This window comes from Papio anubis, chromosome 6 (genome assembly GCF_008728515.1).
Source record: "Papio anubis isolate 15944 chromosome 6, Panubis1.0, whole genome shotgun sequence".
Classification (NCBI taxonomy): Eukaryota; Metazoa; Chordata; class Mammalia; order Primates; family Cercopithecidae; genus Papio; species Papio anubis.
This window is the reverse complement of record NC_044981.1, coordinates 88,467,060-88,484,310: the sequence shown is the minus strand read 5'-3', so window position 1 is coordinate 88,484,310 and position 17,251 is coordinate 88,467,060. Positions and strand designations below refer to the sequence as shown.

At 31.6% G+C, this 17,251-nt stretch overlaps 1 protein-coding gene across 4 annotated transcripts in view; it reads left to right on the top strand.

Moving 5' to 3' along the window:
• EPHA7 (EPH receptor A7) overlaps positions 1-17,251 on the top strand; it is a 179,652-nt gene that overhangs the window by 149,648 nt on the left and 12,753 nt on the right. The window contains exons 7-14 of one of the 4 annotated variants that reach the window (XM_009205682.4): positions 439-622; positions 5,455-5,563; positions 6,244-6,299; positions 10,659-10,784; positions 11,841-12,026; positions 12,605-12,666; positions 14,089-14,298; positions 15,284-15,433. In XM_009205682.4, the coding sequence (XP_009203946.2) occupies positions 439-622; positions 5,455-5,563; positions 6,244-6,299; positions 10,659-10,784; positions 11,841-12,026; positions 12,605-12,666; positions 14,089-14,298; positions 15,284-15,433 (1,083 nt within the window). Of the gene's footprint in view, positions 1-438; positions 623-5,454; positions 5,564-6,243; positions 6,300-9,359; positions 10,186-10,658; positions 10,785-11,840; positions 12,027-12,604; positions 12,667-14,088; positions 14,299-15,283; positions 15,434-17,251 lie in introns of those variants that run through there. The other 3 variants (XM_009205684.3, XM_009205683.4, XM_017958120.2) reach the window with 3 other exon arrangements.

Here is a 17,251-nt window from a genome sequence, read left to right as displayed (position 1 = left end):
AATAACTTTCTGGATTTTTAGCATCTAGCTTTTTTTCTTGCTGAATAACTTTCAAAAAAACCTTAAGAAAACTACCTTATGATTTGATGACTTCTACTAAACTGTAGATTGTACAGGTGTACCCACTCTTTGACCAGTAGGATATTTTATTATATTATGGCTAAGTAGTTCTTGTCACGTATTACCTGTGCGAAAGTTAAAAACATCATAAATGTTTTAACTAAATTATTTCTCCCTAAATATATATATTACAAAGGCATGTGTTTCACATTTTCATTTTATATTACCTTAGAAGTGACTTAATGTTATAATATTCCACAAAGTGCAATGTAGCCTCTATAAAAACAATGGAGCAAATTGAATTAAATTGAAACAGTTGACTGTCAAATTGTCTGGTTGCAATCACAATTAAATATTTCCTCTAAATATTGTTTTTAGGATCAAAGGGAACGGACCTACTCAACAGTAAAAACCAAGTCTACTTCAGCCTCCATTAATAATCTGAAACCAGGAACAGTGTATGTTTTCCAGATTCGGGCTTTTACTGCTGCTGGTTATGGAAACTACAGTCCCAGACTTGATGTTGCTACACTAGAGGAAGCTACAGGTAAAATGTTTGAAGGTAATTATGCCTTTGGTTTGGATTTTTACTCTCAATAACTCCAGCATATATTAATATTTTTTTCAATATTGGGGTGATCATTTGCATCATCATAATTTGTAAATATACAAATATATATGTACATATAAATGTACTTTGTAAAAGTTCATGATAATTTAACATTTGCTGTTTTGTTTAGCAATTTTAGAACCTTGTGATTTAAATTAGTTTCTTTAACGCATACTGGATTTATTTTTTGAAAAAGGTGAAATTAGAAACAGAAGCAGGACTGATTAATTTGTGTATTGACACAAGATGTTTTTGTCAACCTCAAAACAATCTCATTCTAAGTGTGTCCATCAAAGCGGCTACTTCACAGAAACCCACAAATGAAGCCAGAATGTGTAGTGAGGTGAACAAGAGAAAGATGGTATCTAAGGACCTGTGTTCATTTAAGTGACTTACCCTTTAGCAATGATTTAAAAAACGAGAGTTCAGGAAGGTCTTAGAACTTGTATTTATTTTTATTTTTTATATTTTTCATTTATGTTATGGGATATTTCATGCATACTAAAGAATATATTTAAAGTATATATGAAATATAAGGGAGATAATTAAATGAATATCACTATAACCACTCATCTTAAAAATAGAATATAGCTAATATCTTTGAAGCCCCTTTATCATTTTGTTCACGTTTTATAATGCAACAAGATTATAGTAAAATTGCATGTATATATAGTGTATAAGAAGTAGGCAGATGTATCTTGGGATGTATGTCCCCATTTGCTGTCAGAGTGCAAGTTCAGAACACCCTGAATACCACTGCTGTTGCTCCTCAACAGAGCCGATGTCTCAGTTTGTGTTTCTATATTTTAGGGTTTTGATTCCTCCTGATGTTACTGCTCAGGCACATGAGTTTTCCAGCTGTTATCTCTTCTCCTTGCCAATCCAGCATTCCTCCAAAATTCTAATCAAAATTGAGTTGGAAAATGTTATACGACTTTTCTCAATTAAAATATTTTAAACAAACTAAATGAATATAAGTTTGAGTAAAGAATTATTTTGGCTTTAAAGAAAGAATTGTAGAGATATTTAAAAGTTAGAGTGAATTGATAAATATCCTTTGCATTAACTAATGTTTGTTAAGTTTGGTAACAGTATTATTCTTCCACATATTTTGTTACATTTTAAAATAAATCTGTAACTCTCATAGCCACAAATAATAAAAATGTATGTTGAAATCATTTTGACATATAAATCATTCACGTAAAATGGTAAACATAAAGGCATCATTTTAGAAATTTGCTACATAATTTGATTTGGTGAACTTAATGCCATTTTTATGATTATTATTTTTAAATAGATTATATAAGATCAAGAATCAGCATATCAAAGTTTACTGTCCCCCAAAACATTAAAGCATTTTAAGTTAAGATTTCAATGTTTAAACATTTGAGTGGTTAGTGTTAAAATGTGCTCTAGTAGTTTTCAACTGAGATCTATATCATAATATCAGCCTGTAAATTCAAATATAAAAAGATACTTCAAATTATGGTTTCTTTCATCTTTTAATAAATAGTTTAAACTTAAAATGTCAGGTATCTCACATTTACCTAATCATTCCTTATTATTTAAAAACACTTTTAGATTTCAAAAGATTCAAGATGAATTTATGCCTTTTCCTGACTTTGTAAATTGAGAATATTAAACCAAACTATCATTTAATGAGTGCTGAGATTCATAGATATTATTTTTATTATTTAAAAAAAGAAGTAACCAAGACTCAGAGCTTATAAAGTAGTGGAATCTGAAAGATCACATGAAGTGTATGTTAAGAATGGATTTTTACATTAGAATTTGGTGATTTTTACTATCAATATATTCTCTCCCAGTGGAATGTAAACTTGATGAGAGAAGAATCCATATCTCTTTTCCTTACTGTTGTCTTGCCAGTGCCTACTATGGTTTCAGGCACAGAAGGCACTCAGTAAATTAGCAATAAATGAATACTTCACACTGATCAGCATAGAATGAATTACTAATATCACTCAGTGCCAGCAGAGAGCTGCCTAATTTCAAATCTCCCTGCTCTGCCATGTCCGGTTATAGGAGTTTGGATGAGCTAGGTCTCTGTACCTTAATTTCTAGTATAGCAGTCCTCAATTCACAAAATATTCTGAGGATTAAGTTAATATATACAAAGTGTCAAGGAGACTCCCTATCATGGAAAGTCTCCAGTGTCAGCTCTTATTAAACACAGCCTTTCTCAAAATTTTTCATCCCAGGAGCCCTTTTACTATTAAAAAATGTTGAGGATATCAAAAAATGTTTTATATTTGTTATATCAATTAATATTCACCAAATTAGAAATTAAAATGGAAACTTTAAAAACACAAGAACACACTAACACATTTTATTAGCCATCAGAGTCATGGTATTATCTTGTCATATACCTTCTGAAAATCTTAACTGCATTTGTAAGCAAATGAGAGTAAAAAAGGCAAATAACATCTTCATATTATATGAAAACTATTTTGAATTTGCAGACTCTATGAAAAGTTATTGAGGACTCTCAGGGTTTTCCAGATTACTCTTTGTGAACCAGTGAGTCAGCGTAAGTTACTATGCTAAGAATTAAGGAGACACTGAAACACGCAGTTCATGATCTTTATTGAAAGTTCAGTGAAAGAGAGGGGCAGGTACAGAGATTCTGGCCACACAATTAAGCACTGGTGGAATGCATGGTCCAGTGATACCACCACGTCAGGGAGCAGTGACTCGCTGTGCCGGAAAGCAGGTCAGAAGATAAGATGCAGTCTAAAAGAAGTCACTTGAGCACTGTTCGTAAAGAGAAGTTTGACAGTCTCTCATTGCACATACATCCTAAAATCCCTTTCTATGCAGTATCCTATCTACTTTTTTGAGTTTTTAAACCATGATATTCTATTTATAGCCTTAGCAAATTATTTTTAATAGGTATTGCCCGTGAAATAGATGAAAATATTAACCTTAATGTCAGCTGTGGAAAGATTAAAGTATGACCCTGACAATATACAAAAATGTATAAATAAATATGCACAAATTCTGATTCATCATTCACCTGAGTTCACTTTTCTCATTAGAGTTCTGTTTCTGAAGCTAAGGGAAAAACCGAGCCTAAGACAAGCAGAGAATTAGGCCCATGGGACACATTGAATGGAAAGAATTTCATAACATATGTACATAATTTTTTTCTTCCTCATGACTGGAACTACTCCATTCTTTTACTTTCTTAAAATGTATAGAAAAAAGACTAAAAACATAAAATAAACAAATTTTTAAAGTACTTGAAGTCATCTTTTCTCTGTTGTGTGATAATAGGCTGTAATTCAGAAATTAGTATTTGAAAGTTGTTTTCTTCTGTTGTTTTTTTGTTTTGTTTTGTTTTCTGTTTTTTTTGTTTGTTTGTTTTGTTTTTTAACCTTTTTAAGTTCCCTCAGGGAGCAATTTGGCAGGTGATAAATTAGAGAATGTGTATAATCTTCTTTGTTCAGAAAGTATCTATTAGACCAGAGCTGTTTTTACTGTTTTTCAACACAGGAGCTATCTCTTGTTAGCATAGGTATACGAAATTAAGAGATAATTTGTCAAAAGGAGACAGACAAACAAACTAGAGAAAGGCTGATCTGAAAAAAACTTTATACTTCCTATTGTGGCAAGATATGTTTTGCCTTCATATGAATTACTACTCTGGAGATCTAGTCCCTTGCCATCAACAAGAAGGAAAGGTAGTTTCCATCCTGCCTTAAATTAAAGATTGCAGCTGTTGATTGTTTCAGAATTAGCAAGTTATATTAGTTTGACATTATGTATTTTATGATATTTGCAACTGGATCATTTATTGAAATATTCATTTTCATTTTTTCATATGTCTTAAATGATTTTATAAAGTCTGTATTGCTACTGAAAATATGAAACTGGGAAAATATGACAATTGTGAGTCACCATATAAATAAAATTTCACTAGTTTGGAAAAATGGAAGTGATAAGTGCAAAAATTCTATATCAGAGAGTGTTTTAAAAGACATGCAAACATGTATTTGTTCCCAAAGAGACTGTCAGAAAGGTTCAGCTGAGTTTGCCTTAATGAGCATAGAAGAATTATTTATTATTGTACAAGAAGTGTCTGCAGTTAGGTAATGATAGTGTTTTGTTAAAAAGTACTTGCAGAAAGTTTTCTCTTTCTAAAATAGGCTAGCTATTTTTGTAATCTTAAAATATGAAACGTGTTTACTACATACTTCATGAAAAATAACACAGATAATATAGCTCATCTTTTTCCTGAATTATAGCGGACTATAATTTCATGATGTTTAACTATGATTACACTATGCTTTCTATTTTAATTGATGATATGAGAGATAAAGCATTTAATGTGTATTAAAGTACTTTAAAAAATACACGAGGTATGTATTTTGGTTCTGATTTCACATACCAGAAAAAAAGACACAAAGGGATCAAAATCAAATGCCTTGCTGAGGAACAATAGGGATTTAATAGCACTAGCAGACCAGATGTGTCTATCTCTTGATTTATAACTAAGCTTTCTACAACAAAGCAGGAATATAGTCATTCAGTGAGCGTTTATATGTTCCTTTATAGCTGATAAATGGAAAATATGTGAAAGTATTGTCCTTACCAGTTCTTTGAAAGGCAGAAATAAACATTTATTTACATTTACTTTGTTACAAAATAATGCAGTTATTTAAAATTAGAGTGAATTACATAGAAAAGATATCACTAATTTTATTTAACCTCTCAAGTTCTTGCATGGTGTCAAGTATTTCTGAGCCTATTTCCTCTGTTTGCAGCTACAGCTGTCTCCAGTGAACAGAATCCTGTCATTATCATTGCTGTGGTTGCTGTGGCTGGGACCATCATTTTGGTGTTCATGGTCTTTGGCTTCATCATTGGGAGAAGGTAGAACACAAAGTTGTTCTAATCTCAAACATTAAAACATATTGCTTTTTAAGAATTATGTCAGCCTATTACTTAGTGTAATAGAATTTTAAATAGTAAATGTAAACATTCTTTGATACAAAACAATAAAGATCAATAACATGTCATTCCTTCAAGATCAAAATGTAATATGAGTTTGATCACTGCCTTTAGTTTAGAGGGAATGAGTATTATAGTTTTTATTGTGTGAATTTTTATTTCTTATTTTCAGAGTTAAGTTTTCATAATAAATATAGAATATACCTGGGGAAGTATTTACTCTTTTAGTTATTAAATGTTTGTGGAAACCATTTAAAATGTGTTTTTTTCCAGAAAGAAATACAAGTAAACATTCACTTGTGAATATTTGTGACTCATGAATATTTTTGTGAATTGAACTTTGTGGATTCAAATCATATTAAATTTTGTATATTCATTCTAAATGTATTTTTAAAAATGTTCCTTTTACATTTTCTCACACAAAAAGTTTGTTTTCTGTGCATCTTAATCATGTGAATTGCTATATTATTACTAAATGGATTCATAACTATGAACAGTAAATTTAACTCTAGTAGGTTGTTGAGTAACTAAGGTGCATTGTAATGAAATTTAAATATAAAAAGTAAAATCACTAAGATTGTCACAAATTTGCTTTCTTCCAGGCACTGTGGTTATAGCAAAGCTGACCAAGAAGGGGATGAAGAGCTTTACTTTCATTGTAAGTGTTTGGCTTTTCTTTACTATGATGTACCCCTATTAATAGGAAAATCTGGTTATTAGCATTGGCATTAACAAAGTCCTTATGCATCATGCTTGAAATTATACCATGAACTCAAATTGTTGCTTTAAAGCATTTGAATAAGATGTTTAGAATTAAAATCATGTGATATGAATTTGAAAAAATAAAATATATTCAGAAATGCCATATAACTGCAGGATATTCAGCTGCTTTTACATCACAATGTTTCCTTTTGCAAACTTTGCCCAAGTGTTTCTTACCATCATAATAATAATACATTAAAGGTTGCATGTGCCCATTCGCTAGCTATGGAATGTCATTTCAGGTTACAAGGATAGGCCCTTTTTTAATCCAATGAGTGGTGCTACCACAAAAGACTAAATTAAGGAGCCTCTTTCTCTTCAGCTACTATAAATTACCTATCACTGATAGATATTTCACAGAACATAAATAGTATAATAATAAGATTCATGCCTCTGATGTTTTCCTATGGATTTGAGTTAGCTTATTCTTAAAAGTTCATTTTAGAAATCGTATTTAGAAGAAAGCTTAGTGACCCAAATAAAATAGATGCCTATCTGCATTAATCTTATTCTTGTTGCAGTGAGAATGGCATGTGAAAATGCGAGCACTGAGAGTAAATGTTATTACTTTATGTAGGCAAAATCAAAACCTAACCATCAAATTACTTCAGTTCTGATAATTAATGATGTTCTTACCCAAACCCATTTTCCCCATTTTTAATCCTTGAGAATATTAAAAACCAATTTTATTATTATTTTGTATTGTCTGTAATCTTTGGCAAATGTTCTCATGTGTAGATAAATTTCCCATGACATAAGAATTGTATCTTTTGTGTTATTTATTAGATTCTTATGTCAGTATCTGTGAAGATGCTGTCCTATACCCATCGTAAAGTCATAAGAATAGCAAAGCCTCCATCAAGAATTTCTAATATATTTTAGATTTTCTTTGTGATTCTTTTTTTTGTAAAAAAAAAAAAAAAAAAAAGCTCAAATGACAATGTGTGGTTTAAATACACAAATTGTAAATGCTCTTATCATTCCTAAATTTTCTCAATGTGTTTACATTTTTGAACCAACAGTTACCTTCAGTTTTCAAAATAGAAGTGGTTTTACGTAACACAAATCCAAATTGAATAAGAAATTATCTTGAATCTCAACCACTGATGGTAGGAAGGGCATGTGGGGTAGTACGGTTTACTACAAATGGAAATTAAAGGTATGCCCAGAAGTGGCTTTATTATAAAGTTTAATATTCAAGGCCTCTTACTTTCACAGGCCTTTTTTAGGCCGTGGGAGTGCTGTAGCAAATTTGTGTATATAATCATGTATTATTTCCCCTAAAGACAGTATCCCAAATTGTATATGGGTTAAGCCTCAAAAAACTTAAATATACCCCTGATTATGACTGAATATGTGTGTTTCTATACCCCACTTGGGATTATTTGATATGCCCCCAATGTCAGAACTTCCTTTTGCTAATCTGGCATTAATTTTCCTGTGACAAGCCTCAGTGAAGAGAGCACCATAGGTAGTTTATAGCTAGAGGAAATAGAGAAAAAAGTGGAGGTTACCTTTTTTTTGTTTCTATTTAATGACATGGGAGAATATTTTTAACACTTCCCCAGACAGGAAGGAGCAGATCAAAACTTGAATTTCTAAATTTTATTTCTAGTGTAGAATGTATATAGAAGAGTAACATAAGACTGTAGTTCCGGGAATCCCTGGTCCTGCCCATATGTGAATAATTTAATGGCACAATTATTTAATATTACCATAATCAGTATGTCACTATTTGTTGAGCATATTTGAAATATCCCCAAATGATCACATATACCAGTTTATTTGCTTTTAACTTGCAGGTTAATGCAGAAGGTCAGTTGAAACATGACTTATCCAAAATTTTTTGTATAGCCTTATAAGTTTTAATGTGTTTATGCCATTCACTTTCTTCACATTTCACATCCAGTTTGTAATTAGAAAATATATAATTGCATGCCTTACTTGCTAATATATACAAGATAAGCTTGCTGTATATAAAGTTTTAACCTTTAGAGAAAACTAGCAATGGTGGTTTTAAGATGTTTAACTTTCATGAGAAGTCGAAATAATATTTTAAAATACAAAAGTTCATACTCAAGTTGGGATAAACCAGAATATTCAGAAATAATGTCAATATTTTCCTTATTTTAAAACATTCATTTCTTAAATGAATAATGAAAAAAAGTGCATTTACCATATCCTATCCTGGTGAACTCTTAATATTTTGAATCACCCTTTTTCCAAGGATATGTTTTCTTCTTGTTTGATTAAAACAAGGTATTTTATTTGATTTTATGATTACTTAATATACAAAGTATAATACTGTGGTAACCAGTTGTTTACAAGTTGGTGTCTTTTTATTCCTCTATTTAGTTCATGAACAATTTTCCCAAGTGCTAAAACACCAGATTGAATTTTTACAGAAACTTGAAAGCAACCATTTAACTAGCTTTTAGAGCACTGAATTTAATAGAATGTCCAGTCATTTGTATCAGGCACCCTCAACTCTCCATGCCCCCAAGTGCTACATTTAAAGATATAAACACAATGGAGGAATTTAGTGAAGCAATTCAAATTTACATTTTGTTTCCTCCTACCATTTCTTCTAACAATGTCTTCAAATCCAAGCTGGGCAGTATTTCATGTTTTTATGCCAAAATAGCTCTGGCCTGTCAAAATGTTTTATGACAGCTTGAATAAAGAACCGTCAGAGACCGTTTGAGATGCGGAAGGTTACCTCCAATCTAGCTCCCTTATCAAAACAAAATTTTAAAAATATTAAAGAAAGAGAGAATAAAAAGGGAGAAGATGGCTCATTCTCCATCTGCCTGCCAATCTAGGAGGTTAACCTATTGTTTTCTTCCCTTCTCTCTTTTTCTCTTCCCCCTTTCCCTATACTCCTCTTCTCTCTTTTCTCCTTCTATCCCCTCTCTCTTTTCTTCTCGTGTTGTTTTTTTTTTTTTTTCATGTTCAGCTTTAGTAACAAATGAGCATCTGTCAGTTTTATAAACTGCAACAATAATTGTTTAAGACAATCAATTTTGGATAAACAATCAACTACAGCAGAATAAATCAAGATTTTTAAATCCCATTTTCCTTTATACATTTTGCTTCTTTTTGTTATGTGTTTATTTTTAAAATATAATTTTAATGTGATGACATAAGCACAGTTAGGCTGCAGTGTAATATATAAAGAAGTATATTGTTCTCCAAATAGTAAGATTTGATGAAAAGATTGTTCAGTGGCTTTGTTAAAACAATAAAGTTTTTTTGAGGATATAGTGTAATTTTTATTGCATTAATATAACCAAATATATGCCTATCTATCTTATCTTTGTCTTTTACCAAATAGATTTGGAATACATTATTGTAATTGAATTTTATTTAAAGTTGACATAGTATTATCTGTTACCTGCATGCTTCTGGGTGCATTTTAAGAAGATTTTAACTTTTAAGATTATTCTATGTTGTTTGCATTTTGACTACCTTTTGTGAGGCATATTGGCTACCTCCTCAGCAGTTAAGATCTTCCAGAGCCTTATAATTGAAAGTTCATATAAACCATTCCTCTTTCAAATCGCTGTCATACTTGGTTAACAGATCCCAGGAATATTGTAAATTTTCTACTTTACTCTGCACTTTGTATATCTGGCCTCTATTGCCCTTGAAGGTGAAGATGAAACTGTCTTTAGAAGATATCTCTTTGATTCTGTGATAGAAGTCCCTCACATCTTGTATTAATTTTATGTATATGTCAACGGTGGTTGGTCTTTAAAAAAATAAATCAAAAGAATAAGTAAGATGTCTAAATGTTTTTAATATTGCTGTCAGTGTAGTAGGCTACCTGTAAATGAAATGTCTTCTTTTCCCAGTGTATTAATTTGATTGATTGACTGACTGGTAGTTTTACAAATGTGTTTCCAAGTCCATGACAAACCTCAATATGGCTTGAACTATGCCATGATAGCAGTGAATTTAATTAAACCTCCCGTCTGATAGGCATGTCAGAAATTTTGGTGAATGTCTTTTGTTGATTTACTGGAAAAGCAATTCAGTTAGCAACCTATGAGCTGGATCCTATGTTACCTATAGAAGCTTGCAGATAATACCTATACGCCAGCAGACTGAAGTAGTCTGTTAAAACTGCTGTGAATCAGGTGATGTGGAAGCAAGTTCACTGTTCCAAGGAGCACTCTGCATAATGAAATTCCTGGGCTGACTGCACAATAAGGGCTTTGCTTCATCACAGTCATGCTTTCTTACATCATTACAGTTAAATTTCCAGGCACCAAAACCTACATTGACCCTGAAACCTATGAGGACCCAAATAGAGCTGTCCATCAATTCGCCAAGGAGCTAGATGCCTCCTGTATTAAAATTGAGCGTGTGATTGGTGCAGGTAAGGCTATTGTAGCTTCCTTGTTCAGCTGTTCCATTTAGCCAAGATCGAAAGTCATACATCATAATGACAGGCAAATAATTATCCCTCAAGTATAGAACTTTTGCATTTACCTGAACTGTTGGAAGCAGTGAGGCTGTACTTGTTTATGAAATCTTACGAAAAAATGTGAAAAACTAGCATGTGGCACGAAGAATCCATATATTTTTGTTTCCTGTTGGATTTTTAAGATATTGTTCTATTACAAGCTACTTTATAATAGCTCTGGCCTGTCATTTAAGAAATGAATTTGTATTTTTAAAAGGTCAGAAATTTCCAGAATTTTGCTGCGCATTTCCTTTTACTTGATTTACTGTCTTCTTACAAAACTTTCATTTTTATCTTTTTTCTTGTATTTGTAGATATTAGCCATTGTAATTTAAATTCATGTAGAAAATTAATGTGTATGAATTATTTAAAGGGAATATTTTCTATTTGTATGTATTTTTATAATATACAGTTCTGATTCTAATTCCTTTAAATCCAGTAGACATAGTGCATATAAATTCCAGATTTTAAATGTTTAATAAATATTTTCTTCTCAAAAGGAATAGCAATGTTTAGAATTTGCTGTGTCCTCATGCTTTAGTCGGTAGTCTAGGTTATATACTAATGCCATATATAAAAAATAATTTTAAATGTATAATAGCATAATTCAAATCTGAATGTTAACCCTGAGTGTTGGTTAATTCAATTGAAAAATAGTAGCCTGTTTAACAAGACAGTTTAGGAAAGCGTAACTTCTATGAAGGAGCTCTGAACTGTATCTTCAAGTTTTAATTTCATTTATGCCATTATTTTCATAAACAACTTTTGTGTCTAGGAAATAGACTCCCCTATATATGGGAATGTATTCTATGTAACTTACAGGGCTTTATCAAGTATTTTTGAAAATATTTTAAAATGCTTTAAAATAATTTACTATAAGTTAAAGAAAAATAATTAAATGCATTTGCTCTTCAAAGAAAAGTACAATATTTAGAAAATAAAATATGCCTGCTTGTTCTGTTACTTCAGGAGAATTTGGTGAAGTCTGCAGTGGCCGTTTGAAACTTCCAGGGAAAAGAGACGTTGCAGTAGCCATAAAAACCCTGAAAGTTGGTTACACAGAAAAACAAAGGAGAGACTTTTTATGTGAAGCAAGCATCATGGGGCAGTTTGATCACCCAAATGTTGTCCATTTGGAAGGGGTTGTTACAAGAGGTAGATATTGGTTATATCTTTATTTTATAAAACAAACCGAGTGTCAGAAATTAGTATTATTATGTACACAATAAAACAAATTATGAAATATGTTGCATAGTCTAAATGAATGAGTTTTCTTGGTATGTAACTAATCAAAAAATTCTTCCTTTATGTTATCACCTCAAGGGGAAAAAAAAGCAGAAAAAAAATGAATGTAAGATTAAAGTTGAAGAATAACTGATAGATGGAATGACTGATAAATATTTTTATTTCTCTTCAAGAGACATAATAATTATACAATATAGTCTTTACGTTTTACATAAAGTATAATTTTCTCTGAGTTTTACTCACAAAGCAGGAGTCAGAAGAACACCATGACTTTTATTTATATGTTTTAATTTTATGTATCATGATCATGTTCCAAGCAGACATATAATGACTTTTTGAGCTTAGCAGCAACACTAAAAGAAACACTCATACTTCACACACTCACTCTTTCAAAAGAGCACCATGTGTTTTACTGGGGGATGAGAAAGGAAATAACCCTGCAGTTCAGGTTACAACTTCTGAAACTTTTTTTTTTTTTTTAATTTTAGGGAAACCAGTCATGATTGTAATAGAGTTCATGGAAAATGGAGCCCTAGATGCATTTCTCAGGGTAAGTACCAAAGTGATCCACTTACTCTAAATATACTATGCTTGCTACCAATATAATTTTATGAACCTTTTTTGCGATGTAAAATGAGAACCTTGTAAAATAGTAAGAGGTTAGAAAATTGTCTTTGAAAATCAGATTAATAATCAGAGTTCAAGACTAGATTAAACTAGAATAGTTTGAGCATTTAAGTGATACAATGTGGTCACAAAGTTATTTCCGTTAATATTATTACCTGAGATATAGAGGATGCCTGAAGCCCTGTAATTTGAATTCATGTTATAAAATAGCATGTACAATTGTAAATGAAATATAGAGATAATATGGAAAAGACTAAAAGGTGAGATAACCGTTCTGTGTTGACACTTTGATCACAACTCTGCTGTGTAGAACCATTTCTATTTTATTGTTAGGTGAACACCAAGCATAAAATATATGATTATTAACATTATTTTTCAAATTAATGATGTGTGATTTATCTGTAAATGACATATGAATCCAAAATATATAAACATAGATATTTTTACTCTCAAAGGCTTTTTAACTAAGAATATTAACATGTGACCGTTTTACCAAATGGCAAAGAAAAAAAAATCTAAAGAAAAAGAGAACATGTAAAGTTATTTAGTATGATCTAGAATCATATTTAACTCAGATGTATAAACAGTCATAGGATTTAGAGAAACTTTTATTGCTGCATCATCATGATATAAGAATCAATTAGAAAATTCATCAACTCAGACTAGCATACTTCATCCAGCATATTTATATTCAGCTGGAGTAATTTTTTGGTTAAAATAGGTTAGAAGTGGCCGGTCTGGTTGCAAACAGTTCTCAATCCCATTTGCTAGTACATCTGTCCTAGAGAATCCTTGTTACAAGTAACGCTCCTATCAGTAGCATAACTAAGAAAAAATTAAATGAAAACCAAGTCAGCCACTACAATCACTTTCTACATTTTAGTTTCTCTTCATTTTGACTCAAATATTTCCCCCTTTCTCATTTTTACCATTTAGAGGAAAATAAACCTTATTATATGTATACTAATTTCTTTATATACTTTTATGTTATTTAGACTTTTTGGCATGTGGGGAAAACACTTAGCTAATTGGGGTAATTTTTTAGATATTCTATTTCCAAACTTAAAAATTAGCATATACTTTTAGACTTGTGCAATCTCAAACTGTTAGTTCATATTAAAATATCAAATTAATATAAATAACTAAATGATTACCAAAATTATTTGGCTATCAGCTAAATGAGCATGTTATGTTTTTTTCCACAGGTATCCATATTATATAAAAAATTAATTAACAATTCCTGTTATACAATAGCAAATTACTAGCATGCAGATATTTTTCATGGTGATTTTTGTACCTTTTAAAGTATGCAATTAACTGGGCTTTTATTTTTGTCTTCCTGCAGAAACATGATGGGCAATTTACAGTCATTCAGTTAGTAGGAATGCTGAGAGGAATTGCTGCTGGAATGAGATATTTGGCTGATATGGGATATGTTCACAGGGACCTTGCAGCTCGCAATATTCTTGTCAACAGCAATCTTGTTTGTAAAGTGTCAGATTTTGGCCTGTCCCGAGTTATAGAGGATGATCCAGAAGCTGTCTATACAACTACTGTAAGAAAAAGTCATTTACTGCACTTTTTCATATTCTTAAGATTTTTCTACCACGAAAGCAGGACCTAGTAATGTAAACTAAACAGGAAAAATGAAGCAAATTGAGCTAAGTATTTTGAGGTTGCTTTTTTTTGTTTTTTGTTTTTCTGGAAGAATCATTGTTTGTACAGTGTATATATAAGCTAAGAAGGAAATTGTTGATAACATGACTACCTTATATTGAGAGAGTCATAGAATATAGTTACATACAAAAACATCTAGTTACTAGCACTCATATTTGTAGAAAACTATAATCACATTTTAAGTAAAGATTTAAAAGAATATTAACTATGCTAATCCTTATAACTTTTGTAAGATTAGAAAAAAAGAAAATATGTGAGAGTTTATTTAAATTATCCATATTTTATTTCATTTTCATAGTAGCTTTGCCTAGTTTGTCTTTGTTGTGACTGTTGTTGTCCAGGCTGGAGTGCAATGACACAGTCTTGGCTCACTGCAGCCTCCACCTCTGGGGTTCAAGCAATGCTCTTGCCTCAGCCTTCTGAGTAGCTAGGATAACAGGCGCCCACCACCACGCATAGATAATTTTCTTGTATTTTTAGTAGAGACGGGATTTCACCTTGTTTGCCAGGCTCGTCTCCAACTCCTGGCCTCAGGTGATCCACCCACTTCAGTCTTCCAAAGTGCTGGGATTACAGGTGTGAGCCGCAGCGCCCAGCTTCTCATTGTTTGTTCAATATACTCTTGCCCTAACACCACACAAAGCTCCATCAGTTGAGTTGCCATGTAAACTTGAAATGATGAAATTTGTAATGGGATTCTAAAAATCAGATTAAGAACTTTAAATACACATAGAGATTCAAGATGGGTAGACCTGATGCTGCTGAACTACCAAACAAAAATGCACATATGTATTTATGGTATTGCCATAAATAATAGATAAGTTATTATACATATTTTAAATGCTCATTTCTTTTTATAATAGGGTGGAAAAATTCCAGTAAGGTGGACAGCACCCGAAGCCATCCAGTACCGGAAATTCACATCAGCCAGTGATGTATGGAGCTATGGAATAGTCATGTGGGAAGTTATGTCTTATGGAGAAAGACCTTATTGGGACATGTCAAATCAAGATGTAGGTGTTACATTCATTTAAACAAAAAGGATTGAATACATTAATAGCCACTATTACTGGAACATGTAGGTAAAGGCTCATTAAGAACACACTTTTAAATAATTATAAAAATACAGTTTTCCACAATTACTACCACACTAATTACCATAAATTAGTGGCTCTACTAATTTTATTATTTTGGCTTTCATTTTGAATAATGTCTTTCTCTTTTTATAATATAAATTCAATGGACACAAAATAGAAGCTTACTAATGATATTTCTTCCTTAATAAAGATAATGTTTCCACACTTGCACAGCTTGAGTGGGAGCATCACATGAGTAAAAGAATCATCTGTGAAGAGGAGGGAAGGAAGTTTGGTTGTGCTTTGTTTTGTCTTTGAAGCTTATCTTTTTCTTTTAGTGTTCTAAGAAAATTCATTTAAATTATCTACTGTTGATCGGTGTAACTAAGTTTTAGTTTCATGAGACAATCTAGATTTTATGATCACTATTAGTAAATGTTTCATAGTGATATTTTAGAATGTAATCAATAAGAATATCCTTGGAAATTCTTTTTGAAAGTATATTTATTAAATGTACATCCCCTGCTGCCATGAGAATATGCTAGAACATAAAGCATACTGTTATCCGTTGAGAAAAGAAACTGATGGTAGTCCATGTGAGGGTACACATCTCACACCAAGAGACCATTTATTCAACAATATAGCAAAAGTGCAAAAAAAAAGTTGCCTTTATTAGGTTGAGTTTGATAAAATGGCCACTTTGTAGGCCAAGAGCACTTATAGTTCAACCTATTGAAATATGAGTGAAATTTAGATAGATGTAGAGCCAGTATGAAATGTAGCACGATATCCAGGATTGTACTAGAAATCTGGAGGATACCTTGGTTCAGAGCTGATGAGCCATTCTCTAAGGAAGCACACTGGAAAGTTGAGAGGTTAAGGTTTAGAGGTGTATGAAGACCAATCAAATGGACTCCCTTTTCTATAACAGAGATGCAGTACACTTGTGGTAATTAGAAATGAAGATGTAGGTTTGGACAGATTGATGAAGGAGTTTTTGAAGGAGTCTGGAAATTATACTAATCCAAATTCTTGGAGTATGAAGTAAAAAAATAAGTAATGCTTAAGGAAAATCGACATCTCCATTTAGAACAAGGATGTGACTAGCAAACTGGTTTGGAGTAAAGCTTGAGGTATTATAAACATAAATAGCAACAGAAGCTGGCTACTACAGTTACATTTGAGTTATTTTTTTAAAGAGATCATGCAAATTGTTATATTAAATCAATAACTTTGATTTGAACTTTAGAATTGCCCATATCAAGTTGCTATGGGTCTTAAAATTTACAGTAGTTATTTTTAGACAACTAACATTTAGACTGTTTTATATGTTGTTGGTGAGGTTATTTTTGATACTTTCCCTACAAACTTTTGCATTAACTGAGAAGTTCCCAGTCTGAAAAGAGGATGGTTATGAATCAGTTAAATCTGTTGATATTTTGAACTGGAAGATGACATAAAACTTTTTCATTTGCTTTTAGTTTTTTGTTGTTGTTTTGTTTTTCAAAGATGAAAGTCTAAATGACGAGTCTGTTTGGCAGAGGCAAAGTTGTTAATATTTGACAGGTCTCAGTGTCAAAGATTTCATGGACTGTCAAAATGTGGACAAACAAATCCTTAGGGCAGAGAAAGAGAAATATTTACATTCCCTAGACACTCAGTGGAGTTTCATTTCTTTTGACACCTTCCTTCTGTACTGGATTCAAACATAAAGGGACTGATAGGACTGACAAATTCAGAGTTCACTTAACTTCC